The sequence below is a fragment of the Centroberyx affinis genome, unplaced genomic scaffold (genome assembly GCF_046629955.1).
Source record: "Centroberyx affinis isolate AG114_WGS23_722 - 3 ecotype Tasmania unplaced genomic scaffold, CSIRO-AGI_Caff_v1 ptg000172l_1, whole genome shotgun sequence".
NCBI classification, from domain to species: Eukaryota; Metazoa; Chordata; class Actinopteri; order Beryciformes; family Berycidae; genus Centroberyx; species Centroberyx affinis.
The window spans coordinates 108,803-136,131 of NW_027278869.1; the positions used below are offsets into that span (position 1 = coordinate 108,803).

Genomic DNA, 27,329 nt, shown 5'->3' on the forward strand with positions numbered 1-27,329 from the left:
CAAACGCTCACTACAGAAAAACAATCTGATCTGAGCTCCAGTGGCAGGATTTATTATGCTGCTGCAAAGCCACTGTGGACTTCAGCTCATGCCCACTTGTTAAATCACATCTCCCTCCAGCATCAGCATTTCTCATCTCATCATTTCACATCATCTATGATCACTCTTTCAGTCTTTCCCAAAGACTGTGGATGGCAGACTCAGATAAATGACTAAAATGCAAATGTTTTTCCTTATTTTTCAGGAGCAACTCACAAACAATAATTCAAATTGAGAATTAGCCAATTTTCTTCATTATTTTACTGTTCTACTCTGTGGAATAACAATCTGTTGCCTTGCAGGAATAGCGATGAATAGGTTGATGTGGTCTGTCCCCTTGTTAATTGATGATTGCGGGCTTTATTTGAAAAGTTCTGTTACAAAAAATGGATTATCTACCTTGACAAAATGATTGACAGCACAACATTAAACTAAATGATAGTACATTTTAAATCATAGTAGGTAACGATAACCCTTCGTTGACAATATGTGAATACCTTTACAGAGTACAGCCTCTAGATTTTATTGAAGAACATGATTAACGAAGAGGCTAATAATCAATTTAGTAATACAAAATATTATGAAACTTTGACTTACAATCCTACTGAGTCTCTCAAAACACAACTGAAAGAAATCTTATCTTAATTCTGGATAAACAGTGTGTTGGGATAGAAGAGGGGTGGTGGCCCCTGTCTTTAAAAAAGAGGACCAGAGTGTGTGTTCTAGCTATCAAGGAATCACGCTGCTCAGCCTTCTTGGAGAAACCGATACCAAGGAGCTGGAAAGACACTCTGACTGATTGTCAAACCTCAGATTCTGGAAGAACAATGTGGGTTTTGTGATGGTCACAGATTGTGAAGAATACATGGCTTACATTCTTCGAGGGTCAAAACGTAAATGATTGAGTGACGAAAGATTTTAACAAGCAGGCTAAATACATTTATATAGTGAACAGAGTGGCGCCTCTTCACTTGATCTGATGGAGCAGAGCAGTCCAAAAGTCAGATTCCCAAACCAGATAATAATAGAAAATGATAAAACAGACTTTTTCTGTGTTGCTAAGTCAGGTCCATACATGAAGGTTCTAGTTGGTTGTTAGACTCGCAAAGTGACATTTCCTTAGCAGGAAAAGGATACTAGCTGCTTAAATACTATCACAGCAACCACACCAAAAGTTGAATTTAGAGAGGATCTGTTATTAACTGAAACGGCTCTACACTATCTTTAAAGGTTAAGGTGGCAGGATAGAAAACAGTTAGCCACTGGACAAGTACCTCCCACCACCAGCCTAAGAATTAGAATCTTGTACTGTTTATCACAGGTGGGCTAAACACTAACAATGTTAGAGTGAGGGCTGGTCTGGGGCCCTGTATTAGGGTCTCCAGGTAACAGCCCACAGAAGGTGGCAAGGCCCAAACTCCAGCAATCATAGCAGCGGTAACATTAATAATAGTAGCAGTGCTAGTAGCAGTAGTGTCAGTAACAACAGCCATAGTAATAGCAGTAGTAGTAGTAGTAGTAGTAGTAGTAGTAGTAGTAGTAGTAGTAGTAGTAGTAGTATTAGCAGTAGTTGTAGTATTAGTAGTACTATTGTACATATGAGATTCTTTAGATGAGCTGATGTACTTCTGTTCTTTTCTTTTTTCCTTTTTTTTTGTTTCTTTTCCATGGATATTTGTTCTTGTCATATTAGGAGTATTATAGTACCGGAATGTACTTAATGTACTTAATGTGCTTTCTGTACTGAATTGAGTATTGTTTATAGCTATAATATAGCAAACTGAATTTTTGTATATTTTATCAGTGTCTTGTAATCCCATGTGGGATGGGCCACCTAAGTGGCATGATACGTAAATAAAAAAATGCATTCATTCATTCATTCATTCATTCATTCATATTGGCATTACTACCTGTTGGCTTGTCTGGACAGCTCCAGCTCAGCCTCCATCCTCTTGATGTCAGCGGTCCGGTTGGCTTTGTCCAGAGCCAGACTCCTATTCTCCTCCTGCAGGCTGGACACTCTGAGGTGCAGCTCCTCCACCTCATTCCTCTTCCTGGCCTCCTCCTGCTCCAGTTGCCTGAAAGATCAGGGTATAGTATAGCATGACATTATCACGTAATCTAACTCTCCTGATCTCTTACTGTGAATTTTATCACCATTTCACAACCTAACATGTACATGAGGTGCAACAGTGAGTGAATTTGCCAAAATGCCACCTAAGGACCTTCTGAAAACATCTTACCCCAAAATAAGAAAAAGAACAAAATCCAGATGACAGAGACAGGAAGGAATTGGTTGACAGAAACCAAATCACATCAAAATTTAACAGAGTTGTAGCACATAGCCTTGTTCTCTGTTTTGAAGTCCACCTCTGACTGCTATTTACCAGTCACCAGGAAGTGATAACTGGAAGTGATGAGTGATATAGAATTCTTCATTATGCTATTAAACTGTGGTGAGTGCCTACATAGAAATGAGCATATCAGTGCCTGGTGCCTCAGTGCCTCTCTCAGTACTATCAGAGAGTGCGAAGAAGCAGAGATCTCTCACTCTGCCTCTGCTCTCAATGTATGGGCATTAACATAGCGAGATATGGCCTTCTGTTATAGATCTCAATGGATAGTAGTGAGATATGGTCTTCTGTTACAGATATTAATGGAAAGGTAGTGAGATAAGGTAGTGAGATATGGTCTCCTGTTGCAGATATTAATATCAAAGTAGTGAGATATGCTCTTCTGTTGCAGATATCTTCTGTTAAAAACATGAAAGATTTATTTGGACCAAATTATTATTCTTATAACACCATATGATATATGAGCTAAAACCTTTTTGTGATACTATTGACTAATTCATCTTCTAAAATAATGGTCCCCAGTCATGGTCTATGGAGGCCCAAGACTTTGCAAGTTTTAATTCCAAACAAACTCTGCAAAAGCTAATTTTACTACTTAACAAACCTTCAAGCAGAGAGGAGGGAAAAACATGGATGAAATAAGCTGTTATAGTGTTTGGTTGCAATGAAAAAAACGCAGACTGTCGGATATCTCTGGTCTAATACATAGATGATCTTTGGTACCGTCTGAGTTTGCTGACAATGTCGCAGTGTTCCTCCCAGGTGACAGCATCCTTCAGGCGGGCCTGCAGTGCCTGCACCTCCCTCATGTTTTCCTGCACCTCCCTTCGGTTTTCCTGCGCCTCCCTCCGTCTCTCGTCCAGCTCTTCCTGCAAATGCTGCTTTTCCACCTCCAACAGCATCAACTGCTTGGACACCTTGGATACTACAGGGGGGGGAGGGAGAGGAGGAATAAGGAGGCAGGGAGGGAAGGGGAGGGAGGAGAGGGTAGAGCGAAAGAAACAGTGAGATTGAAAGAGGGTGAGAAAAAGAGACTAATACGTTATACAGTATAGTGCCAGTATTGGCCTTTTAGTAAAAATCAACTTGAGCCTAGTGGTAGGAGGAAATGCAAAGTGGGCCATTTTTCCATTCATCCAGATTTACTATAAAACGTCCTCGGTACCTTCAGAGTGATGTCGGCTATGGCTGGCTTTGGTCTTAACATGCTGAACCTCAAGCTGATCAATCAGAACCTGGTTCTCCTGCAGAACCAGAACGGCCTGCTGCTGTAGCTGACGACTGGAGAGAGAGAGAGACAGAGAGAACTAAAGTAAGAGAAATGTGACTCATGACTTTCTGTATTCTGCGTGACCTGCTGTGTTGACATTGCATTGAGCTCAGTGATGCACTGTCTCTGCTGATGCTGCATGGTTTTTGCTGCTAACACTAACAGAGCTACAGACAGGCTGCTAGGTACTGGACTGTGACAGGTGCAGGTGCTTTGAAGATCAGAAGATCAGATAAAACCAAGCTGGGAAACTTACTTAATGTATGGTGAAGTATGGTTCAAAGCATATATGTCTCTTATCTGTTATGAATGTAATTATCTGGTGGTATTGTATTACAAAATAGGCTGTTTCATGGCTGGTAGAAAAGATTAATGATGATTAGAAGGTAGGGCTGGGCAATATGGTTGAAATCAATATCACAATAATCATAAGGATTTCTCTCGATATCAATATATATCACGATATGGTTCATGTATGCAAAATCATGTTAAATAATCAAATTAATGTCCATCTCATCGAACCGAATGGTAATGTTAGGTGTGGTGTCAAACAAAACAGAAATATTCAAATAATATTCCTACCATACCTCATTTTATGAGAGTTTTTAAGTAAAATTTGCTTGTCATCATCAATTTAGACAGCAGAGATGTGTGTCACGATATCAAAATATCTTTATATCATCACAGAATGATTCCACTGAAAGACGATAAACGATAATATTGAATTATCGCCCAGCCCTATTAGAAGGTACATTATACAATACAACAGTAGCACAGCTATTTTGCATTTTGCTGCATCATACCAAAGCATGCGTCAAGAAACCTGTTTGTCAGCTATGTTGGATGCACAGCATACAGTATACAGTATACATATACAGTATATAAATACTGTATGTGTGTGTGTGTATAGGTATATGGTATCTATATATGTACACATACAGTGTGTGTGTGTGTGTGTACATATATATACATATATAGATAGATAGATAGATAGATAGATAGATAGATAGATAGATACACATACAGTATGTATGATTGTATGTATGAGTCTTTCAAAAGTGAAAAGCAATATCATGCTGATGATTATTTGCCCCAAGGGTGTCAAACAAATAATATTGGCCCAAAAATTGAGCCCTGGGGAACCCCACATGTCATTTTAGAGGCTGACGATGTAAAGCTACCAATTAACACTGTCAAATTCCTGTTGTAAAGATAGCATCTAAATCAGTTTAGGGCAGTCCCAGAGACACCAGCGGACTGCCTCAATCTATTTATTAGAATTGCATGGTCAATGGTGTCAAAAGCAGCACTCAGGTCAAGTAGCCAGAACACTCAGCAATATCAGCGCTCATCAACATGTCAGTTGTTACACAGATGAGGGCAGTTTTTGTGCTATGATGCTGTCGAAAGCCCAACTGAAACTTCTCAAAGACATTATTTCTTTCGACCACATCTAGGAGTTGCTTTGAGATCACTTTCTCCAAAATTTGGGAAATAAAAGGTAGTTTAGAGATGGGCCTGTAACTACTTTGTAAAGTGGGATCAAGACTGTTTTTAACAGAGGCTGAATGCTAGCATGTTTAAAATAATCAGGAACATAGACAAAACAAGTGAGCTATTCACAGTAGTAAGCAAACAAAGGCCAACAGTTCCAATAAGGAATTTAGAGGGTAAAATATCAACAGGGCTTGATGAAAGTTTCATGCGTGATACAGTGTCCATGAGATCCTGCAGAGAAATGGACTTAAAATAGCTTAAGTAAGACTGGGCAAGTTTAATCAAGATCAACAGTTAAACTGGGTGGAGTAATTGACAATGTAATGTCCTCAATCTTCATAACAAAATAAGATAAAAACTTCTCAAAGTCCTCAGAGGATGAGGCATTGACACTAGCAGGAGGATTCACAAGGCTGTCAATTTTGTGGAATAAGAGCCTGGGATTGTGCTCATTAGCAGAAATCAACTCAGAAAAATATGTAACTCTGGCAGCTTTAGAACTTTAATTATTAGAAGACAAGGTTACTTAAATATACTTAAATCAGTAAATAATGAACATGCAGTTTGGAGAACTTCCACCTTCGGTATAGTTGTAGATATTGCAGTATTATGCATACAGATGGTTACTGGCCCCAGATAATGAAGGAATATCACAGTCACACTACCAAGACACATGTACTTAACTATAAGAGCCAAACTAACATCTGCCAACAAAGGATGACATGAGACATTTAAACAGTTATCCCTCCCATGGGCATTACTGTCACTATAGCAATATCTTATTTTGATCAATCAGGAGATGAAAGTAGAAAAAGAAAGATATGAATGGAGGAGAAGGCAAGCTAAGGCAGGGAAGACAAAGAGAGAAGCATGTAAAGAATGAAGTATGAAAACAAGAGACAGTGAAAGGTGTGTAGGTGGTCTTGGACTGAGAGCAGCCGGTTGAATGACAATCTTCACTTGCTTTTTATGCAAATTTAATTAACGTCAAAGATATACTGTATATGACTAATAGAACCAATATCTTCACGTTGTTGCCATTGCCTTAGAGAAACAAAAGCATTTACACTTATCTGACTAATCACAGCGACTTACAAGGAGTGCTCAAATTCGAACATCAGCAACATTACAAGCTAAAATGATCATGGATGATAGAGAAGCGCTAGGGAAAGAAATAAGAGCAGAGAGCATGGAGATGAGTGAACAGACCCAGACACAGGCCCGGTCAAGCAGCAGTACAGAATAGAGTAAAGGGTGTGTTTAATTTTCACTACAATAGGAGGATAAGGGGTGACAGCCAGGTAAGTGCTGACAGTGTTGAAGGGCAGGTGACGCAGGGACACTGGAGGTGGATGACAGTGAATCACCAACAGAGAGAGAGAGAGTCAGAAACACACATGGACACACACACTGACACACACAAAGACAAACACACACACAGTGTAGTTCCTCTCACCAATCCTTCTGGCTGACACCTCCAGTCTTTGCTATTTCATCATGGAGTCTCTCATTTTCTCTGATCACCTCCTCCAGACGAACACGCAACTTCTTCACCTCCTCCTACGGCAAGCAGACAGGGACACACAGTAATACAGGAGAAGTGTCATTCTAAAATACCCACCTGGCTTCCAACAAATCCATGAAACTCATGACAATGGCAGCAATCCAAAATATAGGACAATACTTCAATCATTTATACCATACATCAGACTAACATGTTTCAGCATATAAGCTTTGTGATACTAACCGGATCTGCTACTAACACAAATCAAAAATTAAACAAATCTGAACACACCCGAGGTTCAGGCGACCCAAAATGGGTAGGGCACACTGAACCCTCACACTGAGCAAAGCCTGATAGGTCCAACACACTGAGCAAAGCCTGATAGGTCCAACACACTGAGCAAAGCCGGATAGGTCCAACACACTGAGCAAAGCCGGATAGGTCCAACACACTGAGCAAAGCCTGATAGGTCCAACACACTGAGCAAAGCCGGATAGGTCCAACACAATGAGCAAAGCCTGATAGGTCCAACACACTGAGCAAAGCCTGATAGGTCCAACACACTGAGCAAAGCCGGATAGGTCCAACACACTGAGCAAAGCCTGATAGGTCCAACACACTGAGCAAAGCCTGATAGGTCCAACACACTGAGCAAAGCCTGATAGGTCCAACTAAAGGGAAAAACCATGCAGGAAATGTATGGAGAAAAGCAAGAGACAGAAAGCGCAACAAATTCTTCAAGCAAAATGTGTGCAAAAGCAACAAAGGCCAGGCTGACGAGTGACAACCTAGGGAACCAATTGGCTGAATTAACTGTTGTGCCACCTGTTGAACTTCTATAGAGTTCAACAGTAGGGTTGCAAAATTCCGGGAATTTTCAAAGTTGGAAACTTTCCATGGGAATTAACGGGAATTTATGGGAATTAACGGGAATTTATGGGAATAAACAGGAATAAACCAGGAATTTACAAAATTGAAGGTATGCTCTTAATAGGGAACTTAAATATAGTTGGGGAAAATATATTTTAGCATAATCCTGACTAAAACAACCAGATATCATGCAAGTACAGTTGAATATCTATGCTATTCCTCAATCACATGCACACATAGCACACTGCTTACTGCAGGGCTGTTGAGACCACGCCCCCTACATGCACTGTGCATTCCTGTGCATTTTTGTTAATTTTTGAATGGGTTGGGTCAGGGGGATGAGTAATATTTAACTCAACATTCATGTTTTTGTTCTTCAATGAAAGAATTGATTGTTCAATAAAATATTTAACACTTGATAAAGTTCTACTTACAAATAAATCTGTTTTAATTGTATTATTTTGGATGGATGTCTGCTTATAACAAAACAAATATTTATGCTTGGATATGATACCTTTCCATTAAATTACCCTCAATTCCCAGTTAATTCCCATAAATTCCCATTAATTCCCATTAATTTCCATAAATTCCCATAAATTCCCATAATTCCCATGGAAAGTTTCCAATTTGGAATATTTCCAAAATTCCCCAGCTTAACTTCCCATGGAAATTAACCGGAAACTTTCTGGAAATTTACCGGAAATTTTCCACCCCTTTGCAACCCTATTCAACAGGTGGTTTCTTCTGCTAGGCTTTTGTGTGCATGTGAAGAGCTTTTGCTAGAGAAGACGGTTTTTTTAGCTTTTGAAGACATTTTTACGAGAGACAACACCTTTCAAGAGAAAATTGTATGTACGTTTTCTTTTATATTCTTGTACTGTACTAGGATAGCAGACCTAGGGAAGGGCTTTTATATTCATTGTGCTTTGTAACCTTTGTATTGTGCATTTATTTCATTAAAGGGTGAGTCCTAGCTCCTCTGAAGGGGGTTAGTTAAAATAAAATACATAAAATACTATAAAATACATTTGGGCCTCACACTGATTCATACCCGGGTACGACTTAGGCCTTACATTGGTTCCAGTAGAGTTGGTCAGGGTGTTTAGTTTTCAAGGGGTTTGTACGAGACTCATGACTAAAAGGAGAACAGGACCGCCAATACAAAGACAAGGCAACAGCTAACTTCAGGCTCCCCATAAACATGCTGACCACACATAGCTGTTAGGTTGATCCTTACTGTGTGTGATAGGCCAATATTCTGACGATAGTGGGGTTGGGGTATTGAGAGGAGTAGGTCAGCATTAAAGTCAGCATTCATCAGAGCATCATTACGTATATATTTTTTGAATTTGCTGCTGCCATTTATATGTTTTCATGGATTTGTTGGATGCCAGTTTGTATTTTTTGACAAAGCACCCAACCAGAAGGTGTTGCGAGAAGGTGCACCTGCAATACGTTTTTCATTCGATATCCACCATTTCAATGATGTCACTGATACTGACGATCTTACCCAAAACGACTTTCAGTGAGTGAGTAGGTAGGGGTTCAGGGGTGATGATTGCTTACTTCTAAAGCAGACTTACTTATATGCCAGAGCCAAACAGATATTTCATAGTGATGATGAAAAACAGACCTCCATTCTTCCCTGTGCCACTTCATCACTCATTTTGATAGGATCCCATGCACTGCTTTAAAGACTGCACATTAAACTGCTCTGATCGGCTGTTAGCCGCTTGTGTCTCTGTTGTAGGTACCCTACCCTCAACCATCTTGAAAACGACAGTTCCCTTTGTAAAACGACAGGTTCCTGTTTCGCTTTTGACACTGAGACGCACATAAATGTTTCCTGTTGATGACTCCCCTGAGCATCCACAACAGTGCCCTGATAGGTTGCCAGTCATTTGTGAAAACACCTACCATAAAACTGATTGCAACCATTATTCTTCTTCTGTCTTATTTCCTGCGTCCCTTCTCCTTCTAAGGAGCAGAGAAACACGCAGACCTGGTCTGGTCCAAAACAGAGTGAATATCCCCTATCCTCCCCTGCTAAAAGAGCAGAGCGAGCAGAACCCGGACAGAACCAGAGGCCTACACCAGAAGCCTATCCACTTTTCCCTGCAGAATATGTTGCAGATGTGAAAGGAAACTCCCTGCGTAACGGTGGACGATGCACTGAAGAACGCGTAAAACCGCCTCTCTTTCTCTCTATCTCTCTCCCATATAATCTCAGCCCATATAATATTACCTTGGAGAATCCTTCAACTCCACAGACGGTTCAGTGGATAGTAAGTAGAAACACACACACAAACACACACACACACACTCTTTACCTCAGCAGCCTGCAGCAGAGCATCTTTTTCGTTCATCCTGTCCTCATAGGCCAGCAGCAGAGGAGATAAGTATTTCATGTCCAGCTACAGAAAAGGACAAACAGCATTGTTCCAAATTAGCCACAACATCGCAACAATCACACCATACCCATGTATGGTCTATGCAAGGCAGGACACTCACTGTTTGTTCAACTACAATGGCAGGTAAATATGAAAATTGATATATATGATATATTATATATATATATATATATATACATATATATATATATATGTATATATGTATGTAATATCCAAGGAATGTCAAACTAAACTACCAAGTAGTCATATTAAACTACTGACCAGTCTAATTAAACTACCGACTAATATGTTAAACCACTGTCCAGCCATAATAAACCACTGACCAGCCAGGGAGGGGGAGATCCTTTCATTGGTAGGCTGTTGATTCTGGAGCTCTGAGAGAGAGCGAGAGCGAGAGAGAGAGAGAGAGGGAGAGAGAGAGAGAGAGAGAGAATATAGTTTTAATTAGCCACTGTTGATATGGCAGCCAGTCATACAGCCAAAATGCAATATAACTTGTCTCTAGAATCAGAAGATAGAACATTAAAGTCAAGTATATACGATTATACCACATCTGCAGTTATCTAGCTATCATTTTGCTGCTTCTTTCTTCTGCATGCTTCAGAGAAGCTAGTCCAACATTTTCTACAACATGTTGATTGATCCCAGTCTCCTCCAATGTTATGGACATAACAAAGAAGTGGCAACGGAAACCAAACAATGAAACATATGAAAATTATTCAAATTTTACAGCATGAAAATAAATGTATTACTATACTTCCATGAGGGTTAAATAAGCTTGGAAAAGGGTATATTACGCTTGGTTCACACAGGAAGCGCATTTCTCGGCACTGGCCAGCAGCTCTCCTGCTCTACAGGAGGAGAAAACCCAGTGGAAACAGGCTGTAGCTGCTGACATCGTGTTCCAACAGCCACCAAAGCTTCATCTGTTCACTGCTGTCCTTGTAGAAACAATGCTGACAGCTCACTGTACTTTTCCATATCAGGGATGAACTTTATATCTTCCATCTTCTTCACTTTCTCCCTTTCTTCACAGACTCCCTCATATCAAAGCTGTCACGTTTATTTGTTTTCTCAGTCGTGACTTGTGATCAGGCAATAATTAGGAAAGCCTAGGGGACCTAGATCTCTTTCTCTCTCTCTCTCCCCCTCTCCCTCTCTCTCTTTAAATAATGACATAGGCCTAAATAAATTAAGTAGCCTATAAATAAACAAACCTAAACATGCATCCTTGTTTATTTACTTTTGTGGTAATTCAATAACAGACACAATTTTTAAAAGGCAAGTGATAATTAAAAACCAGAGAGATCATCATCCTACAATGTGTTGCATTGTGAACAGTGAAGACCCTGGTTAAGTTGCTCATTTAATATATTTGTGCTTCTGTGGTGATATAATGGAGATATGACCATTCTATGGTGTTTTCCTGTGAAATGTGCCGCGGCACACAGAGAAAATAGACCAGACGCCGAAACTGGCGCTCCAGATCGCGAGCCACGAGCGGAGCTCCGCGCCGTGCCATGCCGCACCGTGCCATGCCGCGCCGCGCCGCACCACGGCCAGTGTGAACGACCTGACCCATTAACATGGGCGCCCAAAGGAAGCATCCTCCGCTTCGGGACCGTTCCGCAGCCGTTACGCGTCCTGTGTGAACCGAGCGTCAGGCAATCCTTCCAGTGATGAGAGCAGGAGATCCTGGTGTGAAGACACAGTATGAGGTGGCCATGATTAAATACCCCAGACCTGCTCTTCATCTGGAATATGAAAACCAGAACAGACTCCTTTAAACAACAAAACAGACAGACTGGACAGACAGACCTTCCCTCATCCAACTGAGCTCTGGATCAGCGAGGGATTTCTATTGTAAAAGACTTGGTTAAGAAGAACAAATGATTTCTCAGTGCTAAAATTGTTAACATAGAATGTGTTACTGATACTGAGCCGAATAAATTAGGACCCGATCACACTGAAGCACGTTGTGCATTGCTTGGAGCACACTGCTCTGTGGAGTGTCACATGCAGAAACCCCGATCACACCAAGGTGCATTGCCCTGTTGCTAGGTGACTGAAAGGAAACACACACACACATCACATAGTGGTTTCTTAATTTGTATCCAGCTGCGTCCAGTCCCTCGCAATGTAGCTGGCTAGTAAGCTAATTTATATACAAATTGGTCACCTGGTAATCCCATAATGCCACTCACACACTTCCAGGCATGCTCCTGCTTCATAGTACTGTGATAAAATTTGCTCTTCAAATTATATATTTCATCAAATTCATAGATTGCTACAATAACCTTCTCCATGCCATATTTAAATAACTGAACCGGAAGTTATTGATAGTGAAAACCTTTACATCGCGCCTCTTCTTTTATCTGATTGGCTAAGCAACCAAAATGTGACATTAACGAGTGGCGCTGCTGTGTGGCTTTAGATCAAACGTTGAAAATATTTTAAAAAAAATTTGGTGACATGCCAAAACACATTGGACTGCGCAAGGCGAGTTGCACTGAATAGGAAAGCAGCAGATGCAAATACAGTGGATTTCAAGCAGTGTACTCCAAGCAACGCACTTCCGTGTCATCGGGTCCTTAGACTGGAGGGAGAGGTGATGAATAGAATATTGTACAGACTAGACAGACTAAAACCTCTCCTGTTGGTGAACAGAGCAGACAGAGTAGAACACACCCAACTGCTGCTAAAGTGCTCTTCTTCAACGCACTGAACCTCAAACTACTCTAGGGGTGCTGCACACAGTTTTTCTATGCCCATGCATGTAGGGAACCGTGTGTGCCTGTGACCTGAACATCATAAGATGAGCACTATGGCTCAAAATGTCACATTAAGTTGATAGTTCATGGGATCAGTGCATTGTGCGGACAGTATTTTTTCAATGTCTTTTTCATTAGTCAAACCGAGAATCAATCCGTATCTAGGCTCTTCCTCCATACGCAGCAATCTCCTGGGGTGTGTGTTATATGTGCCCTGTGCATCCAAGTAGCTTATAAAGATTGTTAAATCAGAAAGGGAGGAGAGAGTGTGAGTCTCACAGGGAATTCTTCACAGCAGCCCCCAGATTAGATGTTAATGTCAATGTTGGGGTGCCACAGTTGAGCTGTCATGATATGGAATGGCTGGCAACTGAATCAACCTGGCCACAGGCCTCATGTACAGTATGGTTTGCCTTTGATTGTGAGCTCAGCAGTCCAGTCCAGTTGACCTATACTCCTGATGAGCTTCCCAGGCACCACCAAAGTGTGGAGCGTTGGGAGGATTAGGCTTGAATTTTATTTGGTATGACCAGAGTTGTTCCAGAAGCTGCTGATCCATGGCAGCGAAAGCCTCTCTCTGGGCTCCTCTGAAATTAGTTCCTCTGTCCGACAGGAGTTTACGAGGGGTTCCTCTTCTGGGAATGAATCTCCATAGAGACAGAAGGAAAGCATCCATGTTCAGGCTGTTTAGAAGGTCCGGGTGAATGGCTCGAGTGGTCATACACTTGTAGATTATGCCCCAGCGTTTTTCCAGACATCTACCTATCTTCACAGTGGTCCAAATGAGTCCAGTGAGTGGTCCAAAGCAGTCCACTCCAGTGGAGTAGAAAGGCGGCTGATATATAGGCGGAGACGTGATGGAGGTAACTCTGCCATTAGAGGAACACATGGCTCTGCTTTCCACCTTTGGCAATCTGCGCAGCTCCTCTGATGTTTCTTCATGGCCTGTCTACCACTCAGAATCCAGTATTGCCAGCGCAGCTCTGCAAAGACACGGTCTGGTCCTGAATGAAAGAGACGATGGTCTGTGTCCTGGATGAGTAGTTTGGTGACTGAGGATCCAGCACAATGGGATGCTGGGCTGGATTTGAATGGTTACAGATATGCAGGTCATAAGATGTGCCTTCTTCAGAGAGCGGTGCAGGGAAGTAGGCTTTTGGTAGGGTGATGGCTGCGAGGTCAGGCAGTTCATGTTTCTTGGACCAGAGCTGCTGTACAATGACCTTGGCCCGGGTGGTAAAGGGGATGATATAGCCAAGAGGATCATATTGGCTGGCAAGGACATTGTAAATGTACCGCAGCGTTGTTGGGTGACTCTCCGAGGACCGGCTCTTGCACCCAAGGGCATCCAAAAGGCAGTTCCAACGAAGGCCAAGAGCTGGCTCTTGGGGATCTGTGTGGTTCTGCATCAGCCACAACTCTGTAGCAGCTGGCCTTGCTGTGGAAGCAGATGGGCAACCACAGAAGGTTGGTTGCTTGCCCACTGGCGGATTTCGAACCCTCCAGAGGCAAGAAGTGGGCGCATCCTATCAATCAGGTCCTTGGCAGCCTGGGGGGAGGAAAGGCTCTGAAGGCAGTTATCCATGTAAAAAACACTGCTCCAGGGAGGATAGGATGTCTTCATTGCCTGCTTAGTGCTTCCGGACATGCCTTTGGAGTGCGAAAGTGGCACCACAAGGGCTTCATGTGGTGCCAAATGGTAAGACCTACCACTGCTAGACATCAGGTTCCCTGTCTCCCTCCATATTCCTCCAGATGAAACGGAGAAGCGGTTGATCCTCTGGGAGGAGACAAAGGAGATAGCTACAGCATGTTGGCGAAACCTTAAGAGGACTCTCAGCAAAGGTGGACCCAGTGGAGGGCCAGGCAGCAACTGGTCATTCAATGAGAGGCCTTGGTAATGAAACGAACAGTTGAAGGCCAGACAATCCTTGTCATTGTGGTGGACAGGATGATGAGGACTGAACCAGGATTCAGACATCTGGTCTTCAGCTTTAGGCTCCAGCTTTACAACACATTCCCCATCCACTAGTTTCTGTATCTCTTGATTGTAAATCTGGGCCTTCCCCGGATCTGTTACCAGTCGGTCCTCGGTGCCCTTGAGTTGTGACATCAACTTCCTTTCTGGCCCTCAGTAGAGGTGCTCCCTTTGCACGCAGGAGGGGTGTAACGTAATGCAGGTTGCCTTCAGTCAGGACAAGCTTGGTTCTTGACTCAAGAGTGACAATAGCTTCCTGATCCTGATGGGACCACGTGATCAGCTTCTCACTCCTGTAAAGTAGGAGGTCGAGCTGCCATAGCTTCTCGACATGATGATAGACATCATCCAGAGTTGGGTGGAAAGTGGTGAAGAGGCATTACTTTGTCTCGGCTGAGTGAGACCATCCGGACCCTGGAGCGTCCAGCTGAGCTGTGTTCGAACAGCTGCAGGAGTACCAGCTGAGCCAAACTTGACTGGCTCTCGGGCAGCAATCAGGTGGATGTGGTCTGATAGGTTAATATACAGGTTAATACACTGGAATAAAAGTGTTGCCAAAAACTTTTAATGATCCTAAAAATGTTAGCATTCAAAGGTCTACTACTAACTAATCACCAGTGTTGGGCAAGTTACTGAAAATTTGTAATTAGTTACAGTTACTAGTTACTTCCCTCAAAAGTAATTGGATTACTTTACCAATTACTGCATAATAAAAGTAATTACTTACTAGGGAAAGTAACTTTTGCATTACTTTTAAATGTCTGCTTCAATTCTCTTATTACACATAGCTATATTATTTTAGTGTTGCTGTGGCACAGTGTGGGACAAGACAACTGTCAAATTTTATCTATCATTGTACCCATTATCACTATGATGAAAAGTAAGTAGTGGAACACAACAGATATGTTTTGATAGGCGTATTTATTGTAGCCTCGACAGGCGTTCAAATCAAGCATTAGTACACTGTCCGGGCTAAGTTACCGCACCGGTAGCAGTGTTGCCAACTCTTTTCCAAGGACAGTAGCTATTGGCTGCTCAGAAAGTCGCTAGAAGTCGCCAGATGATGTCATACGATAACTTGCATATCAATATATAATGCTGCCGCGGAGTAGCCCGTTTAAATGTAAGTGCTGACTCCGCCCACCTGGGCCAGTTTCGGTGTACGCCGCTAACAATTACAAGTGGACCCTATCCTACAGCCCCTGCTGTGGGAAGCGCTGTGATCATCAGACTCTCTGGATTAGACAAGCAAGTAGAGAAGTTATTGCCAAATGCTTTGGGATTCAACACATTAACTTTGCTTCCCATGGTCAGAAAAAGTCGCCAGATTTGTCGCTAGTCGCTTTTGAGAAATAAAGTCTCCAGGGAGGTTGGTAGTCTTTTGATTCACTTGCACCACCGTAAAGTGGGATGATCATAAACCGGATAATCCAGTAATGAGTAACAAGCCCATTTAAATTTCAGTAATTGTAATTGCGTTATTCATTTGAAAAAGTAATTAGTTACATTACTAGTTACTGCCAAAAGTAGTGGAATTACAGTAACGCTAGTTACTTTGTAACGCGTTATTCCCAACATTGCTAATCACTAAAATATTTTTCCTGAATTAATTCTACTTTCATGATGGCACTACTTTGTAGAAGTCAAATTTTGGATGAAAACTCATATCAGGAGAACAAAGGACAGGTCTAATACGTGGGGAGGGTTTTCAGTCTTCCACCATACATTAGTATTATCTGATAGAGGTACATATTGTACCTGGAGGGGGGAAATACAAACTGTACTGGAGATATGTATTGGGAAGAAAAAGAAATGGAGAGAAAATATTATATCCATATAATATCCTTTTTGAAAAAGAAAAAAACACTATGTTAACTGTAAAAGTGTCTTTTCATTTAGTCAATCACAGACTGAAGTTACCTACTGTCTTTTAAAAGGTACCATCATTTATTACAATTTTGTGTGTAAATTTGAAAATGAGAACTGTAGACCTATCAACATACAGAGTCGGTGTACATGACTGGGCTGATTTCTCCCTGGAAAAACAGCAAGCCAAACACCCGCATTTTTAAAGACCTCTAAAATTGAATGATAAATTAAAGATAATATGATTTAAGATTTTTTCAGGACCTGCGCATAGCCAAAGTAGTATTTTAGGGTTTCTGCTGGGTTTCTACAGGTCCTGAAAAAATCATAAATGTGTTGTCTAAACTTAGAACATGTCATCCAGTAGCCTGTCATACCTCATGTTTGGAGAGTGGTCTGAACTGGGCCTGGTAGCGGCTCAGCTCCACATTCAGGTGGTGAACTGTCAGTTTCAGGCCGTCGTTTTCATCCACCAGCTCCTGAGCTTGTTGCCTCAGTGTCTGTAGCTCTGCCTGGACGCCTGCAGGACAGAGCAAAAGGTCAGTAAGTATGTATAAATATTTAGACAGCATTTTAAGACGCTGATGCTCTTATCCAGAACAACTTACAATGAAGTCAATAGTAGAATAAACTTTAATTCCTAGATCTCCAAAAATTACAATGAGCCAAAAATAAGGAGTACCAAGGTCAGGACTGAGTGCCCTTACAATATTCATGTGACCACAGAACAAAAGGTATCAATGGAGATCTTCGGAAAAGGATGTGCATTCAGTATATTATGTTGCTTATATTGAAATGCACAGCAGATACTTGGCATTCCTACTGCTTGTCTAACACATTAGCCATGCTCTGCTTTATTGTTGCAGGTAGAAGGAACAGAAGACTGGAAAAATCTAAACTAGAAGAGGACAAGAAGTCAATGGCAGCATGGCCCATGGTTAGTAAGGTCCTCCTCCAACATGGCTGGATCCCCCATGTGGCCATACCTGCCGAAGTGTACTTGAGCAAGGTACTTAACCTCTACCTGCTCCATTAGCTGGCTGACCCTGTACCCCAACCAGAGGAAGGAAAACAGAATTTCCACTTGGGAGGATTCAAAAAGCATACTAAAACAGTATACTGAATCAGTAGCAGAGGTTGGAGGTGGATCCCCACAGCTTTTCCACGCTGCCTTCTCCTGCCCCACAGGAGGTCAAAGTCTAACCACCCTAGCCTACCTGCCACCCATATGGACTGCCAATTTTTCCTTCCTCTTTTTTATTATTTTCTTTTTTCCTCTTTCATCCCTCTCATTTCTTCCTCCCTCTCCTTCTTCTCCTCCTCCCTCATCCTTCTGAGGAGGTGCTGGAGTCTGAGATCCATGTGCAGCTGCTGCACTCTCTCCAGATTCTTTCCTTCCCTCCTTCCCTCCACCCCTCCCAGCTGTGACTCCCTCCTTCATTCTCCTCCTCGTCTTTCCTTCATCCCTTCCCTTCCCCCACTCTCTTTCTTCTTCCCTTCATTTTCTTCTCTTCTCTCTGTCTCTCCTTCTTTAACTGCCTCCCTGTGTCTCCTCCACTCCACCTGCAGAGGGCCTCCTGCTGGAGGAGGCCTGGCTGTGGCTCAGCTCCTGCTCCAGACGCTGCAGTCTCTCCTCCAGGAGCCTGCGTTCCTCTGCCAGCCTTGTGTTATGCTCCGTCAGGGCCCACACCACCTCCTTCTGCACCTCCTTCTGCACCTCCTTGTGCACCTCCCTGTAGGCCTCACTGGCCTCTGCGGACAGGCGGGTGGGGTGGTTTGGGGCGGTGGATTGGGTGGGGTGGGTGAGGTAATTAGGGTGGTTGGGAGGGTGTGGGATGGTTGGGGAGGGTGGGTTGGGTAGGGTGGCTGAGGTGGGCGGGTTGGTGGCTGGGGTGGTTCAGGTAGGTAAGGTGGTTGAAATGGGTGGGTAGGTGGAGTGGTTGAAGTGGGTAGGTTACGACCAGGATTGGGTAGTAACAAAATACTTGAAATGGCATTACATATTCTGAAAAAACTGTATTCTGTATTCAAAAATTGTATTCTGTTACATTACATTAAAAAAATTATGTATACTAATTACAGCTACTTGTGAAAAATTAGGGGATTACTTCTGGGAATACCTTTGAAGTGAAAGCGAGAAACTTCATTTACATAGTGTCAGGTGTTCTATTGCTTTACAAATGTGGCAAAGAAGAAAATTTGTACACCTGTACAGAAAAACATTTACACATGAAATATATATTTTCGGAACTTTGTAATGTTCCACTTTTTCTTATCTGTACCTTTATACCTCAGATATGGCAGAGTACTTTGAAAGTAACTGAAAGTAATCAGAATACATTATTGAGTTTGGGTAATTCCTTGGATTATGTTATGTTCTAGTGGAATACATTTTTTTAAATAACCTACCCACTCCTGAGTACGGCATGGGACGGTGTGGAACAGGTTTGGACGGGGGTTGGACAGGGATGGACAACACAGCAAAACACAGCACACAGACACACATAAAACACACACAAGGGACAGAACCACAAGAGCAAATAAAGGGAACGGAAGAAGGTAAAAGAAAAGATGAGAGACCAATGGTATGTAGACTGATATGTGTAGTCTACTGTCTATATGTAGAGTGATACTATGCATAGGCTCCTGTCTATATGTAGACTGATATGTATAGTCCGCTGTCTATATGTAGACTGATATAATCTCCTGTCTATATTTAGAATGATATGTACGGCCTACTGTCTATATGTAGACAGACATGTCTAGTCTACTGTCTATCTTTAGACCGATATGTACTGTCTGTCTATCTATAGTCTATCTTTAGACTAATATGTATGGTCTACTGTCTGTATGTAGACTCACATGTCTAGTCTACTGTCTATATTTAGACTGATATGTATAGTCTGCTGTCTGTAGACGAATATGTATGGTCTACTGTCGATATTACACTGATATATCGTCTACTGTTTATATGTAGACTGATATGTGCAGTCTACTCTCTATATGTAGACTGATATGTATAGTCTTCTGTCTATATGTAGACTGATATGTATAGTCTACTACTGTCTATATGTAGACTGATATGTATAGTCTGCTGTCTATATGTAGACTGATATGTGCAGTCTTCTGTCTATATGTAGACTGATATGTATAGTCTACTACTGTCTATATGTAGACTGATATGTATAGTCTGCTGTCTATATGTAGACTGATATGTATAGTCTGCTGTCTATATGTAGACTGATATGTATAGTCTGCTGTCTATATGTAGACTGATATGTATAGTCTGCTGTCTATATGTAGACTGATATGTATAGTCTGCTGTCTATATGTAGACTGATATGTATAGTCTACTGTCTATATGTAGACTGATATATAGGGTGCACCTAGCCTTGGTTTGGTTTGGTCCGATTCATCCGAGCCTGGAGCGTTTACTCCTTAAGTTTGGTTCGTTTAGGAACGATGCTATTTGAACTCAGGTGTGCACCAAACAACCACACCAAGACCCCCTGAAAACGTGGGTCTCAGTCCTCTTCCAAGTGGACTGAGCTCACCAACCACAAGATATGAGATCCAGTCGCAGTCTCGGATGACGCTCATATTGAACTGTTTCTTTGTGAGTTCTTATCTGGTAAGACCATTGGAGACAGTTCACGCCAAAAAGTATGAAAATACACAGACTAGTCATTTTACTCCGCTCTGCTCCAATATGTAGGCCTACCATATATATGAGCATTTCACTCTCCACAAATCAAGTTATTACCAAGTATTCAGCAACAGAGAGAATACAAGATGACAAAAGGAAAGGCAGATTGACAGCAGGCTGTCGGAACCTCCACCTACTCGACACTTCTTTCCAACTCCCAGTGCTCTCCCTGATTGAGGCCTTCTTCTTAGAGGAATCACGGCTGGCTTTAGGAGACCGGGTGCTGGTTTCCTCTGTGAAATCTGGGAGAAGAGGAACAACGTCACACCATCACTAAATGACTAAGAGACTTGCACTATGTAGAAACTGTCACAGTAAGGGGGTACGGTGGCCTGCTGGCGTCATTTAATGAGCCCGTTTCACAATAAACTGCATACAGTGATTGCATACGTTCCTTGAGATGATCACACCATGCTTTGTGACCCATCTGTGACTACGACAGTCTGGACATATTGTCCAAAGCTCCAGAAAAGAAAAGCCCCATTCATTGCTTGCGTTCATCTTTGCTTATACTGATAATTTGCTAGACTAACTGCTAAACACTAGTGGAATGGCAAATTATGGGTTAGGGTTAGGATTACAGAAATGATGTATCTGCTTTAAATTGCCTCCTCTGATTTTGCCTCTGAACAACAGTGGAGCTAAAGTGCTGTCGATCAAAAAAACCCTCTAGCTTGAATGTGTTACTCTGAGATAACAGTTGGTAAAGAGGCTTTCCATCTAGCTCTCATAGTGCAAGACTGTAGCTGTGAAGGAGCTGGCATAGGAAGTGAATAAGAACTGCATCATCTTAGCTAATTCCCTTCTATCTCACTCCTTAGCTCCTATTATATTCCTTATCTCAGCACTTTGCTCTAACATGATGCTTCTATTGTCACAGGAATATTGTAAGGCCCTAAGGCGCGAACCTTTCCACTCCTTATTTTTGATTGCTTGGGATTTTTGGTGATCTAGGAACTTAAGTTTATTGTACTGTTGTACTCATTGTAAATCATTCTGAATAAGAGATTCAGCTAAATGGAAAATGGAAACTGAGTAGGCCCCAACAATTTGGACATGCAGTTTGATGTGACAATCTCTCCAATACAAAGGGAGGGGGCGCACTTGTTAAAGAGCTCCTGGTTGAGCGGTGATGTACCGGCTTGGTGGAAGTAGTCCTCCTGCAGATGTCACATGTATTTCCTGCCAATATGGTGCTTTACCATATACACAGCTCATTGGCTGTCGCTGTCAATTGATTATAATCACAAGTTAATTCATTACAATCACCTGTTATTTTCCCACCAAGATGGCTGTGTGGTGATGTAACAGAATACTATGAATTGATATTGCTGTTTTATTGGGGTGCACCATCTGTAAATCAGGCAAGAATTCTTAGAATGAGTAAAGTTATAGGCCATCTAAAGTAGATTAACTATGAACTACATTCAGCAATCTGCCATGTTTAGGGGCGGGTTGATTTTGCTGCTGCTGCCAGATTATGAACACACTCAATTACAGCAGTACACTCCCCCCTGCCAGTGTAGGGAGGGTACCAGGTCCCCTTATACGAGTCCCACCAGAGGAGAATGACATGGGGATGGGGCTAGGTCTGGGATGGACCAGTGAGAAGATGCTACCTGGGGAAGGCATTCTTCTGCCAGACAAAGACATCTGGTTCAGCTGGGGTGGACTGGTCTGGAAGAGAGACAGACAGGCAGACAGTATGTAACTCATTTCTAACAGATTTCCAAAGCCCCACTGTTTGTGTTCCATTTGCGCGAGGCTATTTCAGAGCCCATTTCATTCATGGCCATTGTAGATATGTGGACAATGAGACTGAAGAATTGTGAATGAGTAACAGTAACGGTGCTGAGTTCAGGGTGAGGACGAGCTGCAGTCAAAGCAGGCATGAAAGAAAGAAAGAAAGAAAACAGCTGATGGAGAATGAAGGCGAATAAAGAAGGATGAAGAATGGCAACCACAAGGTAACAAACAATAAACTGCTTCTTTTAAACGACACGCAAAAACTGGCTTAGTGGTAGTTTCAAGCTTGCCACCTGTTTTGACGGTGAAGCAGACAAATATAACAACTTACAGTATCAAACCCAAGTATATCATTTGCACATTCAAAATTTTGAATAATTCCCAACATCAAGGCTAAGCTGGTGACAACAGCACACAACAACAAAAATCAAAAATACCAAAGACAACCTGCTTAGGCCTACAAATGACTGTAGTCATTGTAGTAAATGCAAAAAATATATAGTATTAATTAATTAATTATATTTACATGCATTTATATACATCCAGTCCCATTATCCTGAATACAAATATGACTGCAGAGAGCCTCCCTATGGATAACACTGGTATCGCAGCAACCATACATCCCTTTAGAAACATCATTTAAAAAAGTGTTTTTTTTACTGTCTAAGATCTTTCTCTAGAATCCCACCTTAGGTTTTAATGGCAGGGCATAGACGGGCTCTGTGATTGGACAATTCCCCCGTCTGTCCAGAGTTTGGTAGACATTCTCCTCCTCCTGCTTCTCCTCCTCCTCTTCTTTATCTTCCAGCTCCTCCTCAGAGTGGTCAGCAGAGGGCAGATGAGGCCGGCTAGACAACTCCTCTGACCATCTGTCTCTGGACAAGGTAAGGATGCAGTATCTCAGAATAACAGTAGAGGAGAGCTGATCTGAGACCAGCTGCCCTTGTAAATCCTCCTAAGTCATAGTGAAATTCATTTTGACTGCTGATGCTACATCAGAATGTCCAATTACTAGAAGCTTCATGAAATAAATAAGGGCCTAAATCTCAGTGTTTCACCAGCTGTAGGCCAGTAGGACATTCAGTTCAGCATTAATGTATTGGTCTACTTAGTTATATAGTTAGTTTAATCTTGCATGTCAAAATGTAAACTATTTAAAGAAAACTCTTGAAACTAGCAAAATTATTTTACCAAATGGGAAGATTTCTTCACTTGTTCTAGGAAAAACTCAGATCTCAAGACTCAATACGCTGGGACACAGGTACCAATGAGACCAGAACAAAAACAGGTCAGCTTCCCATTTACAGTCACCGCTCATATTTGACATCCTTCTCCACATGTCTATTTGATGTGATACTCTGACCAGGGCTGTTTTCCAGAGGTGGTTTACCGGTTGTAAAGTGCTGTGCTGAGGTTTGGTTCGGATATGAAGGACTGCGATCGGTCGCTCTCAGAGAAAGACCTCACCCGGGCAGGAGGGATGGCCCACGTCTGCCCAGTCAGCGAAGAAGACAAGATGGCTGCTGCTAAGGCTGATCTGTAGATGGAAAGATGCAAGTCAAATGAGGAGAGACAGATACTGCTGATAACATAGGCACAATAGGTAAATACTATTTATGACATAATTCCAATAATTTTGCTGGTGGACGTGTAGGCAGCTTAACCCTGGCAGTGTTGGTGCCAAGAAATGTTAAGTAAACAAATAAAAAATGGAAAAACCTTTTGCCACTATGTGACTATGTGAGTAAATGTATGATGAGGATTATCGGTGAATAAATCAGCAAAAGTGAGCATAACAGCTGCACTGCAGTGACAATGACAGCCAATGCTTTTATAGTGGGGAACAGAATTCAACTTTTACACCACATTTCATTGATGAGTTGCCACTTCAGCATGGTATGAAGATGTTCCAGTGTGATTTAACAATAACGATCACAGTTGCCCAATACGTTGCCCTGGAAATCCGCTGCATTGTAGGAGAGAAGGAGGAAAAGAAGAAGCTGTGTTTCCTCTACATTCATTCTGCAGTGGTGGACAAACCCAGCAATACGCTTTCTACTACTATTAGAGATTTGATTTGATTTGATTTATTTGACATTTCAAAAACAAATGTATATAAAATGTCATACACTGCGACAAATACATATTCATTTAAAAAAAATGTCCAGCCCCTATGAATCGCAGTTTTCAGCACTCTTTGAATTTGCATGGCGATTCATAATAATACATACATACCATACATGAACTCCTATTTACACTCGTACCTACATACCTACACCCATATACATTTCCAAGTCATTCTTTCATTTTGGTCAAATAACCATTCCCCACATTCACGTTTAAATCTATGACAAGACTGACTTGATTTTATCTCTACTGGAAGCCTGTTCCACTCTACCGCTGCCATGTACAAAAAGGTATTTTCCCCAGAACAGGTCTTAAATCTACACGGCACAATATCTGTGGCCCTGCCTCTGGTTAAATAGCCATGAGAGTCCCTAACAAGCATAAAATAATTCTTAAAATACCTTGGCCCATTACCTTGCAGGATCTCATGTTTTAGTCTCAGTTTCAGCTGCCTTACTCTATTTTCTACCGTCAACCATTTTGATTCCTTAAATTCAGAAGGGCCAACGTGAGTCATGGGACTAAGGTTCAATACCACCCTGACTAGTTTATTTTGAGCTGTTTGAAGTTTAGTTTTAATCCCCTTGGCGGCGCTACTGTACCATGTAGTACAGGCGTAGCCAAAGTGAGGCTGAATTCAAACTGATGCTAACATTTTCAGGGTTTCCTTATCCAAAAAAAGGCCCTTATGCGCCAGAAATGTGATTTTCTGGTTTACATTGGTAATAACTCTTTGTCCCATGATCTCTCCACTCAAGGATCTATCCAACTCACAAGTATTTAACACAAGTTTTAGCTGCAATCAGAGTGTCTCCCACTGTAATACTGAGCTCTGAGGACCTACTCAACCTTATTTTTGAACCAAATAATATAGATTCAGTTTTCCCAATGTGCAGATAATGTGAAATTAACCAAACACGGTAATTCAGTTAAATTTCCATCAAAAATCACAAACAAGTATAGGCCTAGCGTTAAGACATAGCCTAGTGGTTTTTATCATAATAAAGTATCCGAACAGGAAAAGATTAGTGCCGCAACCTGTAGGAGAACCGAAACTGGGACCACAACAGAGACAGATGTGGGGTCCAAACTTAAATTAGTGCCAGCCACCACTGCTACAAACGAGTTCCAGAGGAAACACAGTTCAAGGGGTGCATGTTGGAGGTCGTGTGATGGGAGAGCGTTAGGTACCTGGGTCTCTCGGGTGAGGGGTTTGGGCTGCGGGGGGGTGGGGTGCGAGGGACAGCTGGCTTGGGGGCAATGGAGGCAGCAGGGATCAAACCATGAGCTATATGCCTCTACACAACACAACACAGAGGAATGTTAGGGAGAAGGTTCACCTCGCATCAACACGTAACACACGAACACACACACAATGCTGATCCTATGACGGTGGTTGAGGAGGGGTTTAGTTAGTACAGGAAGTTATTCTAGTTGTCTAAACCAGTGGTTCTCAACGTGGGGTCCGGGGACCACCAGGGGTCCTTGAGGGGGTTCCAGGCGGTGCCCAGCAAATTGATGAATTGTTAAACATCACCATTATTTAATTTACAGGAAGTTAACACAATTAGAGAATGTAGAAGAATGACTGTTTTTATCATAGTTTCTCTGTTATCTCTCAGGACAAAATCATATCTAACAATAAAAATATTCTCAGATTTGGGTTTGAGAGACAAAATCTCATCAAATGGGGGTCTGTGGCTCTAATGTGGACTAAATTAGGGGTCCTTGATATAATAAAAGGTTGAGAATCACTGGTCTAAACAACCCTAACCCAGAGCAGCCTCTACGAACCAGCAATCCCTTAAAATGAACCTTAAATTGACATGAGTTCACCCCTTAATTGATGCAAAATCCCCTAAAATTAATTAAGGGAGTTATTAATGGAGGAGACCGCCATCAAAACAGCTTAAACACCCCTTAATTTTTGATTCCTTACCTTCTAATTTAATGTAAATTTCAGGGAGGCAGGAACTTTCCATTAATAACTCATTAATAACCTGTAAACATCATGCACAAAAGGCATGAAAAGTTGAAAAATCCCTTAAGTAACGTTACTAGCGTCTCCGTGAATCAACCCATGAATAAATCCCTTAAAAACCCATCATACTAACCTTTTTTTTTATTAAACCTATGTTATATTTAATGGATAATTAATGTTTATGTAATGAGAAAGGACATTTCAGGGATAAACTTAATATGAGGAGATTGGTTTCGTAGTGTTAAGGGAAATGTAGCTAGCTAGGACTATGACAGCAGCAACCAAATCAAGTACAGGCCGACTAAATTTATACATCATAATACGTAGTATGAAATTAATGTTATGATATGTAATGTTATAATGTTATAATGTTATAATGTTAAAGTTATGTGGGGAGAGAGAGCTGTGGAGTTAACGTTGATGCTTTTATGAAAATATAACAGAGGTTTTGTTTCATGCTGCTTGACTGGAGGTCATGGCTCACTTACAGTCAGTTACACAGTACCAGCAGCCGTTAGCCTACATTACACTACATTTTATTATAAAAAGACGCAAAACTTACAAACTCTTTGTCTTTCTCCCTCCCGAAAGTGAACTTGAACATGGTGGAAAAGAAGTTTTCTCCTGCCAGCTTCGGTATTCTTCCAGTCGAGGCTAACAGCTAAACTTGTTTACCAAGCTTTCTGTCAGTCAAAAACGTTCTCTTAATTCTCCCATGGTTTAAATGATCAGCTCTCTTATGCCATAAAATAATATAAATAATACAAAATATTCTACTCAAAAGGCTGGTTGTTTGCAGACTCCTCGTATCTAGACGCTTCTCCACTGGAAGACACCTCGCTACAAAAGCAGTGCTGATTGGCTGAAAGTGAAGGGAGTAACCAATCAAAGAGTGGCTTAAATTCTCTTAGCAACGCCGTAGCAAGGTTCTCTACAGAGATCTCTATGGTCCGGCCAGTAGAGGGAGCTGTCGCTCCATTTACTGTCAAACACCCACCACACTCTCACTCTCACTCTCTCTCTCTCTCTCTCTCTCTCTCTCTCTCTCTCTCTCTCTCTCTCTCTCTCTCTCAATTTTCAATTTCAATTCAATTCAATTCAATCCAATTCAATTCAATGTAATTTATTGGCACAACAGTTTACAAACAATATTGCCAAAGCATGTAACAACAAATTTATCATCGATTAACCAATATTTCAGAAAATTAA

General features: G+C 41.7%; 1 protein-coding gene across 1 annotated transcript in view; it reads right to left on the minus strand.

The window, feature by feature from the left end:
* cep89 (centrosomal protein 89) overlaps positions 1-26,724 on the minus strand; it is a 106,430-nt gene extending 79,706 nt beyond the window's left edge. Inside the window, exons 1-14 of the mRNA XM_071535097.1 lie at positions 26,683-26,724; positions 25,331-25,437; positions 23,403-23,549; positions 22,701-22,887; positions 21,886-21,943; positions 20,404-20,508; positions 18,124-18,447; positions 16,938-17,080; positions 10,269-10,319; positions 9,865-9,948; positions 6,617-6,720; positions 3,559-3,674; positions 3,117-3,318; positions 1,950-2,117 (exon numbers count right to left, since the gene is read on the minus strand). Of these exons, the coding sequence (XP_071391198.1) occupies positions 1,950-2,117; positions 3,117-3,318; positions 3,559-3,674; positions 6,617-6,720; positions 9,865-9,948; positions 10,269-10,319; positions 16,938-17,080; positions 18,124-18,447; positions 20,404-20,508; positions 21,886-21,943; positions 22,701-22,887; positions 23,403-23,549; positions 25,331-25,437; positions 26,683-26,724 (1,838 nt within the window). The remainder of the gene's footprint in view (positions 1-1,949; positions 2,118-3,116; positions 3,319-3,558; positions 3,675-6,616; positions 6,721-9,864; positions 9,949-10,268; positions 10,320-16,937; positions 17,081-18,123; positions 18,448-20,403; positions 20,509-21,885; positions 21,944-22,700; positions 22,888-23,402; positions 23,550-25,330; positions 25,438-26,682) is intronic.
* Positions 26,725-27,329: the final 605 nt, after the last annotated feature.